Here is a 22957-nt window from a genome sequence, read left to right on the forward strand (position 1 = left end):
GATGTGACTGAGAGCAAGGTCAAAACGTTCTGTAGCTGCAACGTCTCAGCATAATAACGTTGCAACGTGACGTCACTTTTTGAATTTGATGTCATAAGGGAACTTAGCAAGATCCGAGGACAAAGTCAACTACTTACCAACTTACCACTCGATCAAATAAATGCTTTTAGTTTATCTTTGCGATACGAAATGTATGTATACCCATCATGTAAATATAATATTTCGGTAGATTTGTTTGACAAAGAAGTTATTCATAAATATTTGGTCTCTTTTGGTAGTAATTTCTGAACTAGGTCATCAAATCAATAAAAGAAATTGCAGTTAATTGAGAATGGTATTGAAATGCAAATAACATCTCACCCATCTCTTTTTCTACTTTAATTGACTCGGAGTTATATTTGAAATCAAAGGAAACTCGGGTCAGGATCTCTGTGTACATGAATACAGGGGATTTCACCAACTGTGTCTTTATGTTGTAGAAGATCCATTCAAAGACTGCGGGAAATGATGAAGATGGTGCAGATGGTACGGAAAAAAAAGAGTTCTCTAGCTTTTCCAGAGTGAGTTATTCCACATACACATACACAAAGAACTATGTTTGAGATAGTGTTTTATTTTTTTACAAAATGACAATTGATATCCACTTACTACTTTCAACCACTAAATCTTTACTTTCGTTATTATTATTATTCATGTTTACCGTATTAGAACGGCGTACTATATCAACGGTGTTGTTCAACAGGCGTCTGACACTCGGAAAGAGATCCTCGCAACATTTTCTGAGAAGATCATACAAAGATTTGTTCCACGTAGTTGTCTTTTGAGTGCAGGCGACGAGGCACATGATCAAGAGGTAGGTGCATTTTATAGGTAGTTTTATCATCCAGTAATGCCATATCAATACATAAGATATTACGTCTTCTCTGCTACAGATAATAATTATAAAGTATGTATATGCTACTGATTTTAAGAAACTCGCTCTTTCGCAAGCAATAAAAAAAAGTATGACACTCGCTCGTAAAATCAGTATGACACACACAGCCGTCAATTACTCTCACCGTAGAGAAACATATGTATATATTAAGTATAAAATGTGGATTTGTCAATGTTGTTAGTTTACATTTCATACATATAGTTAGTAATTATGTCTGTAAGGAAATTCACCTGACAGTCCCTATTTGTACCTTGAAATGTGATGAATAGTATACATGTTTGAGACACATTAACGTGTACAGAATGGTTACGACATGGATTTGGTGTGACCTAAACCTGAATTCCTCATATCATATACTGATAATATGTAAAATATTAATATTCATTGTTTAGACTGATGAGACCCTGAAGATGCAAAATGTTTATCGCCAGTGGTTCTTATGGGCAGTTCTAACTAACAGAAATGACCTAGCTCGGGTCTTTTGGAAACGTGGGAAGGTAGGAATGTATACGTTTATTGTGCATCAGTATTGTCTTAATGTGTACATTTGCTATATTATTAATATTTGGTAAGTTTAATCGTCTTCTGATAACAGGACAGAAGTAACATGACGGATTTTGGAGAGTAATAGATACTGTCCATATTGTAATAGTTCCGCTTACTGGTTCTCTTTTTATTGAGATTTTTCAACCTCACCAATCCACAATGGGCAAAATCTTGCCTTTCATTGCCGTGCCGTGCCTTGCCTTGTCAATTGATGATGTGTAGTGTGATACAAAGGATAGAATATCTTTGAATAATAAATATTGCCTTCAGACGCAAACTGAGCGGGATGGTTGAAAATACGATTGAATCAATGACTCAGTTGTATTATTTCCTTCATAGGTTTGTTTTAATGTAATCGACATGTAACGCCAATGAATGACTTACAACACTCCGTATCATTTCAACACTTTGAACACTTTCTACCGTATATCCGCTTTCCAGAATACTTTCATGCCTATTGTGAAAAGACTGTGATACACCTGAAGCGTTAGCACAATATGATTAAGGTGAAAAGACAGGATGAACACACAGTTCACATCGTTTAAATAATGTCATGTAAATAAATATTGTAAGTGCAAGAGAAGAACAAGTCTAGATTATCTGCCGAAACAGAATGCAAAATAACTGTAACAATTATATGAATAGACCAGTGAAAACCAATGATGACACCTGGTGTTAAAGGGTAAGCATATCCTGCCCTAGAGGAACCACAGACTAAGCGGGAGAACAACGTATTATATGTTGAATATAATGTGAATGATTTCGTTTTTTTACAGGATATTGTAGTGTCCGCACTAGTAGGAGGAACCATCTTATCTTCAGTTGCACAGAAGACTTTCAACAACAGAAAGAAAGCAATGCGAGAAGAGAGCGCCAAGTAAGATACAAGTTTGCAAATCTTTACAAAGGGTGATATATACTTATATTGCCTCAATGACAGGTTGTCCTTTTAACACTATTATTCAACTTATTGTATGCTACGGATAAGTCCATGTTTATGAAGACATATTTCTAATAATAGTTTTAATCAACTTGTTTTCACAGTTTGTTCAAGGCACACACGATTGGATTAATGGATTCGTGTTATAGAGATGACAAAGATAAAACTGTGAAGTTATTAGCCAGAAACACAGAGCGAAACATCTGGAATGTAGATTTCCTTGCCCTTGCCTTCGAAAAACAAAACCTCAGTATCTTCAGGAGCGAAGGAATGACATACTACACGTTTTCAAAGTGGATGGGAGATATTCCAAAGAAAACCTCGAATTGGAGAGTTAGTTTTACATTTACATTTCGCAATTACCGTACTTCTTTCAATAAGTTTTATTTTCATTTCGTAAATTAAATATACGTGTATCGTGGGAAGGAATACAACCTCTGTTTTGCTTTTGGTGCTTGTTGACAAAATGAGGTGACCTTCAAAATCAGATTGGTATAAGATATTCCTGAAATTCACGATTCTCTGTAACGATTTTATTAATAATAACCATGACAATATCGTGTTCAGCTCATTCTGAAATTAATCTGAAGTTTGAGTTCCCGATAATATCGTCTTTCCAGATTGTTGTATGTACAATCTTGCCATTCTTGATGTGGATCCTCATTGGAAAAAAGACGGACAAAACTTCAAAACTGAACCAACACGGGAAAGGAATAGAGGACGAGGCTCCAAAGTAGGAAAACATTTGTTTGGTTGGTTCATACGATGCATTATCCCAACTGCCCATTTGCTACATGTTGTTACTATGTACATATTATGCCATTAATGTTAATTGTATTTTATGAAACTTTTATCCCTTTAATATTACAAATCTGATGTCAAATCACTTTTTATAAGAACCTGTACATGTAGCTACATGTACTCCGGCTTTATCATGTTACTAGTGTATTTGTATTTCCTAATATCAATAACGTCGCTCTGCATAGAAATTGTTGACCCACTTAGAAATATCAATAACGTGTTGACTTCCAGAAAACAATCATGCTGTGGCAACTGCAAAGCAGTCTTCACGCGGTTTGGTAACTTCTATTCAACGCCAATTGTGAAGTACATTTTAAGTCTGGTTTGTGCATTTATTTATTATTTATATAATCAGCTAAAAAGTATTATAAATAAGTTGTAATGAGGTTCGCTCAAATTTTGAGGCAATGGCATGTCAGTGAAATGTTTTGCAGTACTTATGATGTGTGTTTTGGACAGGTCATCCTCTGTGTTTTTCTCGCACTGTATGGTCACTTGCTGCTTGTGGTCTTGACGTTTGATTACAAGTGGAACTGGGAGATCCCACTGTTAGTGTGGATGGTGGCGTTCACACTCGAGGAACTCATACAGGTAAAGATTGTAACCTCCTTCTGAATTAATTAGATTCAGATGACATTAAATGGGTTATCTATGTTATGGTTTTCGACAGTTCAACTTCCAATAACATAGTATGTTTATTGTTTTCAAAATATGTGTTTAAAAGTGTTTATTATAGAAGGGCTTTCTCGCTTTTAATGCCAAGGAATCATCGTTTTATTGAACTCAAGTAAAGTTACAAATGCGTGGTGACATGTGTGGCTCAAGGTTGTCATATCTGACATCGAGTTTTATTGTAGCGTTACCCAGTTGCATTATTATGTTATGAGACAATCAGTTTCATGATGACAATGTGTCGTCAACTGTGACATATTGGAGGCATTTGTTGCAGATCCTACAATTTGCAGTGGAGAGAAGAGAAATTACAAGAACAAAGAAACGTCAAAAGAGTAAAACGTGCCTTGAAAGTTTATACTCGGGCCTGCATTTGGTACGAAAATATACAGGGATATATTTCCAGGACATGTGGAACATACTCGACAGCATGTGCATTGTAGGATTCATCATTGGATATACGCTGCGGTGGTTTGAAGACACATACAGTTATGGGCGTGTGTTCCTCAGTATCAACTTCATGTGCTTCTTCTGGAGACTACTTCAAGCATGCACACCCAGCAAAACCATAGGACCAATGATTTACATGGTTTTCAGGATGGTATGGCAGTTGGAAACATTATTGTATCATTTATCATTATATTTACACAATACTCCCAACGGTACTACTTTCTGAAACATTAAGCACTTGATCATGCTCTCGGTGAAAACTTGTGATAAGTATCTGAAGTATTCTGATCATATCATTTGGTTTTTTTCTACAGGTAGCAGATTTAGTACCATTCCTTGTCATCATATTTGTGGCCATTGGTTCCTATGCTGTTGCCACTGAAGCAATACTCTACCCAAATGCATCCTGGTCGATTTCCTTTGTTCTGGCTATACCGAAAAAGGCATTTTGGCAGATATTTGGAGAGTTCTTCTTTGAAGAAATCGGAGGTGCGTAGAGTGTACCAATGGAATATCGTATGGCTTTCAAGTTTTATAAAAATCGCGCTACAGATGTTCATAGTCATTACACATTCATAGTGTACACATAGGCGACTTTTAGAGTTGATTGCGTGTCATCTTAACCCGGGGGCGTGGATCGTTGCTCACAGTATCGGTAACAGTCGTGTTTGGTCCAGACTCGATTATTTACTCGCCCCCGTCATATAGTTGGAATATTGCAAACACAAACATCTAATATGTATGAGCAGGCACTAAAATTTAGCTATGGACATTTTATAATTGAGATTATGATATACTGTCTTTCAGATACAAAAATTAAACTGTCAAAATTTACAATTAGTTCTTTTTATCTCTACATCATACTGACAAGGTCAGCACACCATCATATTTGCGTATATATTTCCTATTGATGCTTGTTACGTTTATTTATTACAGGTGATGCATGCATCGCTCCCAACTGCCCAACAGAGATAGGAAAGACCTTGGTTCCATATTTCCTGGCTATTTACATTCTCATGACCAACGTCCTATTGTTGAATATTCTTATTGCTTTATTCAAGTATGTTATTCTTATGAGATTGTCTCTTATAAAGATAAGATTATTATATCACTCTCTTACCAAAGTTGAGAGCCCAGTAAAAGGCTTTTATACAATGACAGTTCATCATTTGAGTCACGTATATCACCTTTCAACATCCTATTTATGTATGTCAACATCCTCGCCTTGTGGGCCCTTATGTTCCGATAGAATACTGTCACAGGTCCTTTATTTATGGCAGAGAAATATACATTACATGTAATGCAGACGTTAAGTGAAGGAAGAAGTAAAAGTTCGATCTCGTAAAAACTCGAGGGCAAGGCTTTTTATATGCACTTTAATATATACAATCGGAAAAAAGTTCCCGTGGATCACTGACTTTCATTGGAAATTATTACTAAAAACACAAAGAAAGAACGGTTTTGCAACAGAACGACATATTGGTATCAGTGAAACATGAATTCCTCATGGCAACGTCAACCAATGACTCATGACTGACTGAGAGTATCCTAGGGTCAGCTGTCAGTTCACAAGTCAGTATCGGGTATGGCAACCATTCGTATTGAGACAAGCTTGATGACACAAGGTTGAGGAAGGCTTGCTGATGTCATTCCAGATCTGGACCAAGGCCTGTCAGACCAACGTCGGTTGGTTTCGATTTCGACGTAAACAACGCTTCATTTCATCCCATACGAAAAAGCAGGCTAAGGGAGTGGAAAGCTGTTATGTCGTCCAGTGAAGTCTGTGCCCACGCGTGCAACGCGAGGGCGTGCAATGTCCTGTTGTAAAGTGATGTGACGTCCATAGATTTTAAGGAACGTTAGGACGGAAGAACGGTTAAGATTGTCACAGTACTGTACACCTGTCCACTTGCCATCCATGACCACTAGAGGGGTCCTGTGATATGCATTGATGCCCTCCCACACTATTACGTTCTCACCACCAGAACGTTGAACAACACGTGACGTCGAAAAAAACGCTGACGGCCATCACTGCTGTCAAGATGAAACCTGGACTGACCTGTGAAGAGGACCCACCTCCATTTATGTAACCTGAACCTAAGATGTCGTTGCAGCAATGCTGGACGGACAGCTGGGAGTAATAGATTCCTCACAGTCCTTGCACTAAACGGATGTCAGCCAGGGATGCTGTGGACTGTTAAAGTTGCGGCCTGAAGCCAAATTTGCACGTGTACCAGACGGTTATTATTATTATGCTTATGTGACTTACTCGTGGACGTCCAGAACGCAGTCGGTCCTAGGTGTTGCCAGTCTGTTGGTTACGACCCGGAATGACTGTATGGTGTATCGATGAACACCAAAACATCTAGCAACAACGTCTTGTGCAATTTCGGTTTCAACCATTCCAATGCACACCACTGATTTTTAAATAGGCATGGCATAACGTGGCACATGTTTGGAGGTCAACACAGTTTCCTTTTCACAGTTAAAGCACGTCGACGATTTACTCTACGTTTGAGATGACTCAGTCCCACGGTGGAATTTTATACATGCTATGACCTGGAAATGTGAGGTCATCATAGGTTTTCCTGACAAGGTGCTTGTACATTGTCATGCTTGTGATTATCATGCATGATTCTGAAAAATTAATACTATTTTCATTTGATTTTTTATGGTGCAAAGGAATTTTATTCCGCTTGTGTACTATAAAAAGATAAGTATCTATGGACATATTTTCATATCTCAACACCAGAATATAAATGCACGAGCTGCAGCTGCACTGATGGCGAGTTGCATTAAGGGTTCACAGCAGAAAATGAGAAGATAAATCCTTGGGTCTTTATATATACAAAATACCTGGGACTTTAATAAATAGAATCCCTTGGATGTTGTAACATACGCTATTTTAGTTATAACTTCCTTGGAGAACAATGAGATGACGTCAAATGCGGTTATAACTGTAGCTTACGTTAATAGCTGTATACGTATCCTGCAGTAATTAAAGATTTGGGCTCAGAACACTATTGATACATACATGTACAATGTACTTTTGTGTTCGAGTGACACACAACATTATATCCTTTTCAGCAACATTTATGAAGATGTTCGCCAGAAAGCTGATGAAATATGGTCCTGGCAAAAATGTCGACTTATGGTGGAATATGAGAGCAAACCGCCCTTTCCCTTGCCCTTTACAATCTTGTGGAGAATTGGGAATCTTTTCAAACTGTGTGGATCCTGCAAAAGAGCTCAGAGCAAGAAGGGTAAAGCAAAACAATCTTCTTATTGTGGTAGTCATATGATTATAATACTACATGTAACTGCCGTTTTGTGAAAACAATCACAGCAAAAAAAATGCAGTTTCCGGTATCCGGATACCTGCCGGATACCACCGGACACTTACCCAAAACGCGTCCGGGTATCCGGTGGCAGATACCAAGCCGGATACCAGATCCGTGGTATCCGGCATGGACACCTCACCTGAAAGTATGCCACCTGGAATCCGGGTATCCGGCACCGGATACCTCACCGGATACCTCAATCTGGGTGTCCAAGGATCCGGCACCGGATACCAAGGATCCGGCACCGGATACCTCATTCTGAGTTTCCCAAAACATGTCACAATTTGGGGTGTGCATTTTGTTCAATTAAGTGTGAAACACCTAAATATATATTGGAAACTAGCCATGAAAATTGAACATTGCTGAAGGAATCCGGCAGGTATCTGGCAGGTATCCGGATGCAATTTTTCGAGATGTCTTAATCCTAGTAAATGATGTTAGCCTGGGCATATCAGATAGCTGTAGTAACATTCTGTGTCATTTTAGTTGTAAATATCCCCTTAAAGTTGAGATCTATGGGCATGTACTTTTGGAGAAGACAATTTTTTCAATCTTTTTAGATGTTAAGCTGTTTAATGAACAAACATCAGTTCTAATACATGTATGATGATATCCTTAAATTTCATGTTCAGACTTTCAGATTGTTCTGAGTGAAAGTATAAACTCATCGACTGTGTGCTCACTTGGGCCTTTGGTCCTAGTGAGATGATAATATGATTATTTGTAAAGGTACAAGTACTTGTTACGAGCATACCAGCTTCATTTAAGTTTGAAACACAATATGCCTCACTCTGAGGGTGACATGTACCAGATTTCATCACACTACAGAGAGCTGTTCCTCAGTTACTGTGAACATTTTTACTGAAAGACATTGAAAGCTAATTTGACCTTCAATATCAGTTGCGACTATTTCAAAAACAATTGTAAATTGCTTCATTCAGTATAACATTGACAAACATATGACAATGATATACAACTATATGAGTAAGAGTTATTTAGACTTCTGCAGGAAAAGGCACATTAGAGAACAAGAGTCATCAGAAAGATGACATAACCCCCCGGCAGATGTCTGTAAAGTAACCACTAGTAAATGTGCATTTCCGTATGTAATGAGTCAACAGTTTAAAGTTCTTTAAGAAGCATACATTGTTTATCCACAAAAGATCCACCATGGTCGGATCCATATGAATGCCAAGTTTTGATCAAATACATTGAATGGTTTTCGAATTCTGCCGGAGAAACGAACCTCATCCCCAATTGAGTCTATGTCCAACTTCATTCCATAAAAATTTAAAAAAATAAAAATTAGAAAAATCCCAAAATATCAAAAGGCAACACTTCAGTATGTGCCTGATAGCTTTGCCAAGTTTCGATCAAATACACTGAATGGTTTTTGAATTCTGCCCCGGAAACGAACCCCATCCCCAATTGAGTCTATATCCAACGTCATTCCATAAAAAAAAAAAATAATTTTTTTTTAGAAAAATCCCAAAATATCAAAAGGCACCATTTCAGTATGTGCCTGATAGATTTGCCAAGTTTCGATCAAATACACTGAATGGTTTGGGAATCCTTCCCCTGGAAAAGGAAATGATTGCGGATGGACGGACGGACAGACAGACTGGCTGATCGCTATATCACCCCGTATTATATGCCGGGGGGGGGGTAAAAAGTAAGTGTATGACCTGTTGCCAACTTCTATCCCTGCCCTAAGGAAGAGTTTGGCCATTAACAATTTTTTTGTCTGGCTATGACATTGACCTTTGACATAGCAGATCAATGTGTTATTCCAAAGATGTCCAAGCAATGCATGGTTCCATCCGATAACTGTGGCTATCAAACTGAGGCAAAATATTGGAAAATCCCCATTTACACACCTGGCTAAAGAAACATAAACAACAAACAAATTATCAATTTCTTTTATTTATATGCCTATATCACACACTGAACATTGTTCACATGATGGTTCCTGATGCAGTATGCAATTTCCTCCTATTCTTCAATACTCATAACAGAGTGGGATAACTGTTCGCTTGAAAGCATAAGCAGACCATGCTCACCAGTTCAGAGTTACTTGCCCTCAAATATCCTTTCCCTTCTATATTGCCATGGAAAAACAGGAACCAGGATGAGGGGAGGCCAGATCGGCTCTATCCCTGTTGCATTGTGTTAGTAGAATTGTGAACATTCTATTTGGTGTTTGGGTCCACATTTATAGACAAGTAGTCGCAAACATCATTCCTTTCAAGTGATTACCACATGGCCAAAGACAATAATTTCTTCAACGTCCTTGAAGGGTCCCACTCCGACTTGGCATTGGTTGGTCTTCTCACATTAGCCAGACCAGCCTTTGTGAGTGTGTCCCAGTGTCAATTGGGATATAACTTCTTGGTAGGCCCCCATTGAAATAACAGGATTCTCCTCATCACTGTCTGCCTATCACTTCTGATATCTGGAAGGGTCCTTCCAGACTGTCAACCAGTCATCCGGGTATCTCAAGCTGGACTTCAGTTTCTGCAAAATTATGTATAAAGATTGTAGCAATAGAAAAGAATTGTTGCAACATGTACTTACAGATAAAAGGCAGCAAATTCACTTAATTTATCATCTTTGAGTTTTGTTATATACCAAACATTTGAGATATATATTGTTCCATGCTGATGAGTTGAAACAATCATTAACTGACATCTCTTAAAAATGCTTCCCATACAAGCCAAAGTAATAGATGAGGTAGCAAGTGGGCTCATTGATCGCTCGAAATCGTACCCAATAATGTGGGATGTTGTCCATAACAGTCATCATCGGTGCGTCTGGATCGAGCTCATAACATTAATCACTGGTTTGCCTAGTTGAGATTTGAGATTTGATTATTTATAATCCTTGTCATTTAGCTGAACTATTGTTGGATGTGGTGTTAAATGAGTGAAATGGGAAGAAAGTGATGCAGGTCTTACATGTTTACCACTTTGATGAAACCCACAAGCAAGTGTATGATGCTACCCTCGATTCAAACCCACGACCATTGGTTTCTGTCAAGCCCAAGAGATGCAACTATGCACAGCAAGTTGTGGTGCCTTTGATAATTAGGCCATCCATGCCAACAGGTGATAAAGAACAAGCAAACTGAAAAAATATTTGCAGAATAGCTACATGAACATGATGAACCAAACAGAATAATTTCAAATATTTACCACTCACTGCTACTCTTCTCTTGTTCCTCATTGCTTCCCTTTTTCCATTGATGCTGTGCAGATGACTGACTCATTCATTCATCCAGACATTCTGCAAAAAATAAGTAGCATTCACATTACAGAAATATCCAAACTGTACATGCTGTACATTGAATTCAATTGAAAAGGCCCCAGTTGAGTTTCCAACTTAGAACTGTCCTTATTAAAATATTTCAGACCAAACATTCAGAGATAAAACATAATCCCATATTTAACAACTGTCAAACAATTATTGGGTCATTCAACATACACTTTACATAGGGAATCACTTGTTGCAAAAAAGATCCTCGCCAAGGTCAGAGTGATTCCATGAAATATTGAATTATTTAGTTATGAAGCTTATACAAAACAAGGACATAACAGTGTAATTATAAAAATATGTTAAGCGTAAAAAAAGTAAAGTCTTTGGTGGCCATTATTGTAAATTATAGTCTGTATTAGCATCCCACAAAAGTTTAGAGTTAATAATCGTTCTTAGATCTTTGTACATTTCTTAATTATCTATAAAAAGCGGATCTAATTTGGATCATCTTGTTTTGACCACAAATCCTTTCGCCCCTTATGCAAATCCTTGTCGTCATAACAAACAGTTGACCATAATACTAAAAAAAGGACCCTTGGCGTTTACGGTAAAGTATGTAGAGCAGGAAAATATCAAAATCAATCCGTTCCATAAGATCTCTGCACGGAAATCATAAGGTCACGAAGCCCTGCTACGTACCTGGCATCCGCATTTGCTGCCAATCGCCTTTCCAAATACTATTGACTTCCGCGTTGTGGATGGCTCAGAGGAACTTCGGCCGGCATTTCCGTGGTGGAGGTGAATGAGAACAATGTATCGATACACGAGGTAAGCTTATCGTAATCAAGCATGACAGTGTATATCGATACACGAGGTTTGTTTACGTCCATGTTCTAAAATGGCGCCCTGGACCGCAGGGGATTATGGGTAAATTGGCTTGTTCCGGGTTAACACAAAGCTGGGCCCCCGTCTCTAATATCACAATATTGTTTGGCGCAAGTTGGCGATGCGCATAGGGAGCCCGGAACCAGTTTAACACGACATAAGCTGGTTCCCGGCTCTCTATGCGCGTCGTCAACTTGCGCCAAGTTATATTAGAGACGAGGCCCAGCTTATACACTGAACACGATCGGTCATTTCGTCAAAATTGGCCAAATATTGAGATTGCAGCTGAGGTAATGCTGGCAGCTGAAGTGACACATTAAGGTAAGGAATATGTGAATATTACAATGATCACGTATTAAAGTAATTTACCACATGTAAGCCTGTCACATGTGACACATTAACTTTCATAGCCAACATGTAAGTAAATGTATCAGGATATAATTATATTTTTATATAACAAGTAGCCTGTCTATCATATGTTAGTATTTGCTTATGTATATAATGAAGAAATATGTTTACTTTAACTGGATAATTTGTATGCTAATGTGACTCACTGTCTTATTTAATATACTCCCTTTACTCTGTGAGATGATTAATAGCCTCAACATATTTTTCCAGATGTGAAGAATCAAGAACAGCTTTAATGACAGGGACGTTTTGCATCAGAGATCATCGTGAAGTGGAAGATAAGACATTTTAAGGGTATGAACATTTTCACTGGAACTAGCTGAACAATAACCATGATGACAACTTTATCATGGGGGAATTTTGGGTGGTGGGGTAGCCTAGTGGTTGAAGCGTTCACTCTTCGTGCTGAAGACCCATGCAGGTTTGATTCCTGCCACATAGCTGCGATATTGCGGAGTGTGGCGTTAAACATCAAACAAAGCTAACAGCCGCATACATACTCACATGGGGATTCCAGGTTGAAGTTAGTCCCCATCAACATGATCAACCTATGCTAGTTGTAAGAGATAACTTAATGGATCGGCTGATCAGGCTCGCTGACTTGGTTGATCCATGTCATTGTATCCCAATTGTGTGGATGGATGCTCATGATGTCAATCACTGGATAGTCTGGTCCAGACTTGATTATTTACAGACCGCCGTCATTTAGCTGGAATATGGCTGAGTGCAGAGTTAAACAACAAACACCAACATGATTCTACAACCTGCTCTTGTGGATACCATTTTGAGGATCCTACACATAACTTCTTTTCGGGTCTTAACTATTGCAATATGTTCTACTACATGTGTTTTAAACATATATTTTTTTCATTGGCTTATCTAAATGATGCTCAAATACAAAATAATTAATAATATAATACTAATTCTATATTATTGCCAACTATCAGTTGAGCAATAATGTAATCATCTGATAATGAAGAGAAGTCCATATTGATTAAATCTACCAGATTCTGAGATAAATGCACGTATTGATTGATTTATTTCAATGTTTTCCTGTACATAATTTTCAACAATTCCATATAAAGCTTTCTTATATCCATGCTGTATAATAATAATACCTATTATTTCTAATAATAGCATAATTTGGACACACAAATAAGTAATGAATGGTATTTTTATAACAGGTGCCACACATGCGGGATAGGTCATTTCACATGAATCATTTTTATGTGAATTTAAATCACTACAAGCTGATCTGAGTCCTGAAAGGATATGCCTTCGATTCTGTGAAAATGGAAATGCTTAAACATCTCCCAATATTAACCATGCTATTACAGAATCTGTTCACTTGTTTGTGTATGTAAAAGTTTTTTGAACCATTACATCCATCTAATGATTGTTTGTATGTGTGATGTGCCAGTAGAGGTATATATGTACAAGCATGTGCAAACGCGTATAAAAAATATGTATGTTTGGCTAGGTACCAGTATATGAATTAGTTGTTTTGTGCGACTTGTATATTAGCATCATCATAGTTTCAACAGACAGTTTATGTATATCAAATGTTAAATGTCTTTGTAGGGAGAATTGCATATCAAAACTGACATTATTTTATTACTTATGAGTAGAACTTTTTAAGTATCTGGCAAGATACATTTCCTTGGTCCACAGAAACATGTTACTAGTAAACTGTAAACTGACTTGTCAGTGTGGTTGGAAACTAACTAAGCTGTCACTACTCAATTAAGTGATTAACAGATAATTGCAAGTGATAATACCCACCTGACACTAATTGCCCTGTTAATTCCTAATCCACCATGAGTTGACATTGAGTTCATCTTGCTAATGAGCTGTTGTGAGCGTAACAAGATGATAAACATCAAAGGTGGGGCAGGCTTTGATCAAGTGTTCTGTAGAAGAGATTATGTCATTTGTTTAATGTTTATTTAGGATTAGCTACATCCCTTGATCCTACCAAGACCATACTTGAGATTATCAGACAGTTTGTCTGGATACAACCTGATGTCTCAACTGTACTTATTGGATTCTGCCTAGTAGCAAACTATGTGTGTGACAAGGACTTTGACCACTCTGTGCAGATGCATAACAATGCACTTGGGGTATGATTCAATTGGGGTATGATTCAATTATGTCACACAAGTCAAAGATGGGTTCCACTGTATTTAGAAACAGACGATAGATGCAATACTGTGTAACTTTATAACAATCAAACGAGTATTCAAATAGGAATACACATATTTTTACAATGACCCTTGAAAAGTTCCAAAACCAAATAGAACTACTTAAATAATGATTACACTTGACCAATATATTTGGCAGTTTTTCCCGTTATTGTTAATCTTAATTAAAGATAGGATAAATGATAAAAATATGATAATGATTTTACTCATGACTAATCATGGGCGGATACAGCTTTTTTTACAGCTACAGTATTTATTGTCCTTGGTGGTAATTTATACAGAAATAAAGATTTATTTTCGAAATAAAAAGGGGGGTGCGCACCACAGCACCCCCCCTCTGTATCCGCCCATGCTATTGCCAGCAAGGCCCCCAAAATGTAATATACATAGTTTTTAGTCGATTGTTCAGGTGGTTCTTTTCAGTTGATTTTTTTGTATCAGTGTCTACTTTGGGCTACCAATTAATGGTAGATATTAATTATCAATAATAAGTGAGATAATTATTTTCAATGTGGCTCCCATTGCAACTGAAGCAAGGAACGATTCAAATTAAGCCTGATTCAGCTGCTACATTTATATGTTCTTGCTTCTCTAATCAGTAATTCAATCAGTTGTATAGTGACTTGATATTTGGTGAAAATATCTGTTGTATGAAATCCTAATGTTACTTACTTTTGTATTTGAGATGATATTTGTATTTGGTAGCCTAGTGGGTAATGCGTTCTCCGAAGCACTGGGTTCTGTTCCCCACATGGGTACTGTGTGAAAAGCCCATTTCTGGTGTCCCCGCAGATATATTGCTGGAATATTGCTAAAAGCTGTGTGGAACTATACTAACTTGCACACTCATTATATAATATTTTGAGATCACTTACATGACTTGTGTGATTGAAAGTTTTGATAATTATGAATACCGTATTCGACAGAATAAACGCCCAGGGCGCTCTCAAAATTTTGTGCTTTATGCTAGCAGCCTGAAATGTTAATGTACGACAAATATATTTTTCCAGAATGAAATTCCCCATAATTAAGGGTGCATATCACACACGAATGTGTATTAAATGCAAATAAATAAGCGTTGTATACATTGATCAATTGGAAAGGGTGCTAATTGGGATTGTTAACTAGCCAATATATTAGCAAATATTCCCGTGGGCGCTTATTAGAGCGAGGCACTTATTACATCAAATACGGTAGTTCTGTTTTTATGTATAAGAACCTATTTTATGCAATTTGCATTGCCTTGTTTACCCTTCCTTATGTTTTGAGGTAATGCAAACATTTGAGAAAAATTCAGGTGAGCCTGCCTTATGGCACTACAGGAATTGTTTTCAGAAGATCAATTACAATTTTGTATTTTCTGTAAAATTTACTGTTTGCTATGGCTTTTTTACATTGGTTAACATGGTTTGGTTAACAGTTGCTTGATAAACTGTCATTACCTTACTCATTGAGAAACCAACTTTTTACCCTTTGTCAATATATGTGTGTTTCTTATATTTTTGATAACAAGATTTTAAAGATGTTATAAATTGTTTCAGGCACCTGGATTTCACAATGACACCAGATCAGACAAGTCATACAAAGGACTCTCAGGGTGATGAATAATCCTCCCCAGAACAACTAGCAGGTTCACCTCAGAAAGTGATGATTCTGAATGAATAATGCCACATCAGTGTGATTCTGTAGGTTGTTTTATTACGACATTAATCAAGTCTAAAGGAATTAATACCACAGCAGTGAGACTATGTTTATGTGGTGTACACTGACGCTGACTATACAAATCTGAATGACTTTTGTGGTTTACTGCACAAACATAATTGACTTTAGATATTCTTCTCCCTTGAAATTCTTCTGAGATTTGACCGATTTGTTTATTTAGAAAATGGCATTGAAGCATCTGTTTCTGTTTTTGAATGTTCTTGCAAACACCTTTGGTTACTGAACCAATGAAATGTCATAAAATCAATAAATATGATTTGTTATCTTAACAACTTATTTTGTTTTGCTTCTTTAAAGAAATATGATATTGATCATTCATAACATAGGTGCTAACATATATCAAATATACTAATGCCCTGAATGTTTTCCTACAATTAATACAGCTCACTGAATGAAGTTTTTAGTTCCATGTCAGTAGAAAAATTACATTGATATTTTTATGTACCGGTACTTTATTAGGTGTTTTCTGTGGATGCACCCATTTGGGTTAATGATATTCTGTTTCAAACTTCAATGAAACTCGTCTGTCAAGATGTAACAAGTACTGATACAGTTCCAAAATAATCTTTTAATCTCACCAGGAACAAAGGCCCAAGTGAGCACATAGCCAATGACTTTCATTTGTTTTGTCAGAGTGAATATGGTGTTATGTCACTTTATGAGCAAAATTCCAACAATATAATGATGGGTGACACCAAGCAATGTACCGATGTGGTGAATCGAGCGCTTCAACCACGAGAAGCTAGAACAAACTGGGAATATGAAGATGAAATGTAAGGATACCATCATACCAGGACTGAATGCTTTTCATTTAATACGCTGAACATCTAAAATGAAATATATATGAATTTGAAAAATGTTTTCACCAAAAGTACCTGCCCATAGATCTCAACTTTAAGGGGATATTTACAACCAAAATAACACAGAATATTACTACAGCTATCTGCTATGCCCAGTCTAACATTATTTACTAGGAGAAAGACATCTCGAAAAATTGCATCCGGATACCTGCCGGATACCTGCCGGATACCTTCAGCAATGTTCAATTTTCATGGTTGGTTTCCAATATATTTTTAGGTGTTTCACACTTAATTGAACAAAATGCACCCCCCAAATTGTGACATGTTTTGGGAAACTCAGAATGAGGTATCCGGTGCCGGATCCCTGGACACCCAGATTGAGGTATCCGGTGAGGTATCCGGTGCCGGATACCCGGATTCCAGGTGACATACTTTCAGGTGAGGTGTCCATGCCGGATACCACGGATCTGGTATCCGGCAAGGTTTCTGCCACCGGATACCCGGACGCGTTTTGGGTAAGTGTCCGGTGGTATCCGGCAGGTATCCGGATACCGGAAACTGCATTTTTTTTGCTGTGAATTGGTTCCTAATCAGGAGTGACAACATTGCATGACTTTGCATTTTTAAACTATTTTTGTTACCGTTTGTAGGACGTCCTGGGGACGATCGTTCTGCACCTGAAGAACCAACGAACACAATGGTTCTTCCTGACGTTCCAGGTAAGTGATAGAGAACACATGTAGAATTTTTATCACGATCTGAATCTAAATATGTCGTGAATGCGTTGATGCGTTTAATGCATGTTTGTTGTGAAATCAACACAAACGTATCTGAAGTGTATCAAGTTAATCCACAAAACTTCCACAAAAGAAATATCTATATTTTCATTGTTATGAAACGACTATTATAGTAAGCACATTTGTGCTTACCTTTCATGAGTCTCATTCTGCTGATATCTTCGGGAAACCCGATGCAGCAGCCATGTTTCTTTTAAAACAAAACAACCTCACCTTCAAATATATATCCATAAAGTCTGAAATCAGGGCAATATTTAATAAAAAATGATTGCAGGTGACCCCGTAGCATTAGTTTGGCTAACCAAGCTATTTATTTTGAGTTTGTGTCTACATAAACCGAAAAAGGCCACAAATTAACAGAGTACTGTAATCTGATAGTCTGTGAAGGTATCATTGATGATGTATTTATTAAGAACTGACATCATTATGTGTGTATCATTTGTGGAGTTTTAACACTTTGCGTTCATCTGTCAATTATAAAACTGGAGAGTTGCATTGTTCTAGTTGCAATTGACGAGACCTGCCACGTGCATTACAGATATCGATACTGGAGACGATGTTGCCGTCAATGCGGAGCAAGATGCTACTTCTAACGGATCGGAAGCAGAAACTGATGCCCCTTCTACAGAACCTGTTGCGGAAGAACCTGATGCTGAAGAACCTGTTGCGGAAGAACCTGATGCTGAAGAACCCGTTGCGGAAGAACCTCATGATGAAGAACCTGTTGCGGAAGAACCTGTTGCTGGAGAGGCAAGTCATGAGGATGTTAACAGCTTGGTCTTCGATGAAGCAGATGATGAAAACGGTAAAGTGTTTATCAATGACAGTTTAACTATTTCAGATTCAAAATGATGACTGTCGGCATTTTCCTCTAACATCATTGCAGTCTCAGAATGACGTGGGTATTTGTGCATGATATATAGAATAATGAAGTATGTTAAGGTTTTCCTATATAATAGCTACGTCACTGTTTCAGTTGGATCAATAGTGCCTGTTGTAACTGTCCAAATTACAATTCATTGAACTATAGATGTGATAAGTTAATGTGCATATTGCAGGAATCTTTTTCGATGAGGGGCGGTAGGGTAGCCTAGTGGTTAAAGCGTTCGCTCGGCACGCCGAAGACCCGGGTTCGATTCCCGACATGGGTACAATGTTTGAAGCTCATTTCTGGTGTACCCCGCTGTGATATTGCTGGAATATTGCAAAAGCGGCGTAAAATCAAACTCACTCACTCGATGTTTGAGAATTTGAGAATGACATAATGATAAAGAGGTTTTACGCGTGTGTGTTTTTTCAATATCCTGTGTAAGGATAAATCTTAAACATGAACGACAGAGAATGATAAATCTCGATTATCTGCCCAAACAGATTCCATGGGCTTAAAAGGCAAAATTGCAGTGAAAATTATATAAAACGATCACTGAAAATCTGTTAAGAAACCAGCAGTTCGCCCGAGCTCACAAAGCACACTCAGCGTGATTACCACTATTTGTATTAGAATGACTATGTATATCATATAAACAACAAGTCGTTTATCTTTCATCTGAAGAGGACACATGGGGTCTTGATTACGACGGTAGGTATGATTTGAATATACAAACTGTGAACACTGAGAAGTACTGTTAAAACAGACTGTGTAATGATTGTAATATATCTTTGAGCTTTTTAAAAATTCATCTTCGATGAAGTACACGCATTTAAAGTTCTGGACAACCATTGTAATACCTCAAGTCCAATGTTTTCGATTAAATGGCACTTGTCAGAATGGCTGGATAGATGACCTTAATGATGATCACTAAATACCATACTTCAATGGCAACCTCGCCGACCGTGTCATTATACCTAAGTGGGGTGAAGTATCTTTGCACACGAGTGGTATCCAAGTTATAGGATCTTTAAATGCAGATGATGACGTAGCACCTTGAAGTAACACATGAACTCACCACAATCCTTGTTTTCCGATTTCTTTAAAGACCTTAACCTGTCTCTATCATCGTTTGATTTCGATGAATCCGATCTGAACTTCACATCAAGTGATGACGACTTCTGCCTCGATGAAAGCGACCAAGAAGATCCATTGGATGAATTTGAAAGAACAAATGCTGATTTCTACATTCAAACAGAAAACATAAGACGTTAATGCTCAATGTACAAACTTAACCAAACCACCTCCGTGAGACTGCCGACATGTTATTTGAAACCGTGATTACCCTATCTACGTTATTAAGGTTTAGAATAGATAGTTGTGAAGCACACAATTTAGATTACAGTAAAACATTGTTGGTAGATCCGGGGTAGAATAGGTCTTCAGCAACCCATGCTTGCCGTAAAAGGCGACTATGCTTGTCGTAAGAGGCGACTAACGGGATCGGGTAGTCAGGCTCGCTGACTTGGTTGATGCATGTCATCGTATACCAACTGCGTGGACCGATGCTCATGACATCAATCACTGGACTCGATTATTTACAGACCGCCGTCACATAGCCGGAATATTGGTGAGTTCGGCGTTAACAACAAACAAACAAATATTGTTAGTCCGGACGCCTTTAATCCGTTTGCCTCTTGCGACGGTTACAGGAGTACACAGTGTTCCTTATTCTCGAATTGTTTTAGCTCGGACGAAATTAGTAAAAGATGCTACAATCCACATTAACGAATGTTTCACTGTATATGATTTTGTATAAAATAATCTCCAAGAAAAAAACATAACCTGCAACCTTTAGCCTTTCAGTAGGTAAAAGATGTTTTTGGCATAGCTATATCTTGCAAATGAGTTAATGAATAATGCCTACCCATCCCCTTCCCAGTGATGTGTTTAAATGAAGGATACCGGTGGCTGTTTGGTCCATATTTAATGAGGTACCATAGGATACCATGCTTAAGTTTCTGATTCAGACAACTACGAGTACACTGATTCCAAGCTGGCCAGTCCTTTCTTTATCCCATAATTGCAGGGTAACAGCAAGTAAAATCGTTTTAACGTATTTTGGTGTGGCGCGGCCAGAGGATCGATCCAACTACTTTCTACAGCGTCAGGTTCTATCCACTAGTACGCGGAAGCGGTTGTTAAATGAACGCGTGCATGGATATAGGGTTTTGTGTTGTAACAGTCAGGACTCTCACACACCGCTTGTAAAGTGCGAAATGAGTGATGTTTCCGCACCATGTGTTAGGAGTGATACATGTGTCTCGGTATTTCTTTGACGGCATCAAACCTAGAACAGTCATATGTAACAGTGCTTTGTGTGTTTGTACTAATGTGTTGAACCCACATCTGTTCTTATAAGTTCTGTTTGATTTGTGCCGTGTTGCAGTCATATTGGTTTCCTGTGTAATGAGTCATTATGATACATTCAAGCTGCTTGGTTTACGCCATATTCTGTCTCAAATCAAAGTTCGTTTACAATGTTTGTTTTTTTACACTAATAGAGATTGTATAGCGTTTAGATCCCAACCATGATCAAAGTTTCATGAGGTTTTACATATATGTATGAATTGTGTATAGGTAGCTTGATTGGCTCCCTATAAAAAGAACATTGAATTCAATTTCATTATTAATTGTTGTTTCAATGTTTTATAGATGCCGTTACATTGATCGAATATTAACAACTTGATTCTAGACTTTTAAGTTCTCATTTGTGATAATGTTGTGCTTTGAAATTTACCAAGTACCACACAGTTCTGTAACAAATAATAACATATTATCTATATTGTATCCTCAGTACGTTTGCAATCATATTGGGTATTATACTATTCTTGCTTTGTCAGCGCTTGTAATATATTGTTTTACCAAAGCGATGGGGCTTTTTCCACCATATTACTCTAACTCGCTGTGATATAGCTGAAATACTGTTCAAAGCGGCGTTAACCTCATTCACTCACTCTCGTTATGTGACACCCTAACCTACATGAATACGTGACCAACACAGCGTGTTTATACATTTTGCATTTGGTTGGTGATTAGTGTAAAATGCCACAAACAAGTTTGTCAGCTATGTCCTTCTTTATTGTTAAGGCGGTTGATATGTCTGACTTAACACTGTCAATTTTCATATCTACTTATATCAAGTAAAATAGTATGTACCCTAAACTACCGAGTTTCTTTGCTCTGTCAACACGAATAATGTATAGCGATTATTCAAGATACAATAACACACACACACACACACACACACACACACACACACACACACATATATATATATATATATATATATATACATACATACACACATACATATATACATTCAACATACAAACGAAATGTTAACGAAGGACTCAATGGCTAACATCCCCTCAGCACGCAGAAGACATATTGGGACGTGCTCCAGGACAAAACAGGGATGGACGTGTCTTCAGGTTTTATAGTCAACTCAAAAGTTGATAGTGCTGATAAGTGATTTTGGCATATATCTGTCTTAGTTAACTTACTGGCCTTATATATGGCATTAAATGACAAAGTTTTTTGTGTTATATTATATTCGTTTCTTGTGACGCATATAAATGTCATAACGAAAAACACAGATCTGTGAAAGAGGTTTTGTCAAGGTCAGTTTTGCTTTCATAAGTGGAAACTTGATTGTTGATTAAATTTTGATGATAATTATCATGTACTGTGATGTCACGTGAATAAATTATTACGTCACACCTGTTGTTTTTTTAACCTCATTTTATTCGTTTTGATTCGAAAACCGTGACCTGGCTTTTTTTCGTTTTGATTCGATAACCGTGACCTGGGATCCCTCCACGGTTCACACCCCGTATGTCACTTCCCTAACAGACAATACACCACCCCCATTTATTTAAGTTAGTTAGGGGCATATGAGAACGGGAACAGTTACTTAAATGACATACCTAAGGTCACGCATGAAATGTCATTCATAAACAATAACGAGACTTTTTCGATATTAACAATATTTTCAACCAACCAAACACGCAACAAATTCTCTTTGCATTCTATACTAATTATACATTGATCTTATGCAGAAATTATGTAATCGAACTGTATCCATTTTCCACGTACAACTACTGATAGATCTTAGTCCTATGGGCATGATGCAACTGACAACTTTCGACTTTCAATTTAATATAATGCAAAAAGTTCAGCGTAGCGAAATGTAGTCAGTTTAAACAATTTGGACAGATATCTAGAGTCAAATGTTCCAACTGTCATGGGTGTCCCCTTCGATGTGTATCATGTGGCAC

The 22957-nt window shown here is 37.6% G+C and overlaps 1 protein-coding gene and 2 long non-coding RNA genes across 3 annotated transcripts in view; 2 read left to right on the plus strand and 1 right to left on the minus strand.

The window, feature by feature from the left end:
• LOC139467905 (transient receptor potential cation channel subfamily M member 8-like) overlaps window positions 1-22366 on the plus strand; it is a 44228-nt gene extending 21862 nt beyond the window's left edge. Inside the window, exons 23-38 of the mRNA XM_071249447.1 lie at window positions 480-560; window positions 743-853; window positions 1327-1431; window positions 2257-2357; window positions 2525-2753; window positions 3041-3153; window positions 3453-3543; window positions 3681-3812; window positions 4171-4494; window positions 4658-4832; window positions 5280-5403; window positions 7431-7606; window positions 17603-17671; window positions 18288-18554; window positions 19302-19328; window positions 19726-22366. Of these exons, the coding sequence (XP_071105548.1) occupies window positions 480-560; window positions 743-853; window positions 1327-1431; window positions 2257-2357; window positions 2525-2753; window positions 3041-3153; window positions 3453-3543; window positions 3681-3812; window positions 4171-4494; window positions 4658-4832; window positions 5280-5403; window positions 7431-7606; window positions 17603-17671; window positions 18288-18554; window positions 19302-19328; window positions 19726-19892 (2292 nt within the window). The 3' untranslated portion in view covers window positions 19893-22366. The remainder of the gene's footprint in view (window positions 1-479; window positions 561-742; window positions 854-1326; window positions 1432-2256; window positions 2358-2524; window positions 2754-3040; window positions 3154-3452; window positions 3544-3680; window positions 3813-4170; window positions 4495-4657; window positions 4833-5279; window positions 5404-7430; window positions 7607-17602; window positions 17672-18287; window positions 18555-19301; window positions 19329-19725) is intronic.
• On the minus strand, window positions 9539-11675 carry LOC139469028 (uncharacterized). The gene is made up of 3 exons (XR_011653703.1): window positions 11636-11675; window positions 10876-10966; window positions 9539-10198 (listed from the first exon to the last, which is right to left on the minus strand). It is a non-coding gene; the product is annotated as an uncharacterized lncRNA (long non-coding RNA).
• On the plus strand, window positions 12016-16385 carry LOC139469157 (uncharacterized). The gene is made up of 3 exons (XR_011653709.1): window positions 12016-12142; window positions 12440-12523; window positions 15972-16385. It is a non-coding gene; the product is annotated as an uncharacterized lncRNA (long non-coding RNA).
• Window positions 22367-22957: the final 591 nt, after the last annotated feature.

The sequence above is a fragment of the Haliotis cracherodii genome, unplaced genomic scaffold, assembly GCF_022045235.1.
Source record: "Haliotis cracherodii isolate W230 unplaced genomic scaffold, xgHalCrac1.p SCAF_2, whole genome shotgun sequence".
NCBI classification, from domain to species: Eukaryota; Metazoa; Mollusca; class Gastropoda; order Lepetellida; family Haliotidae; genus Haliotis; species Haliotis cracherodii.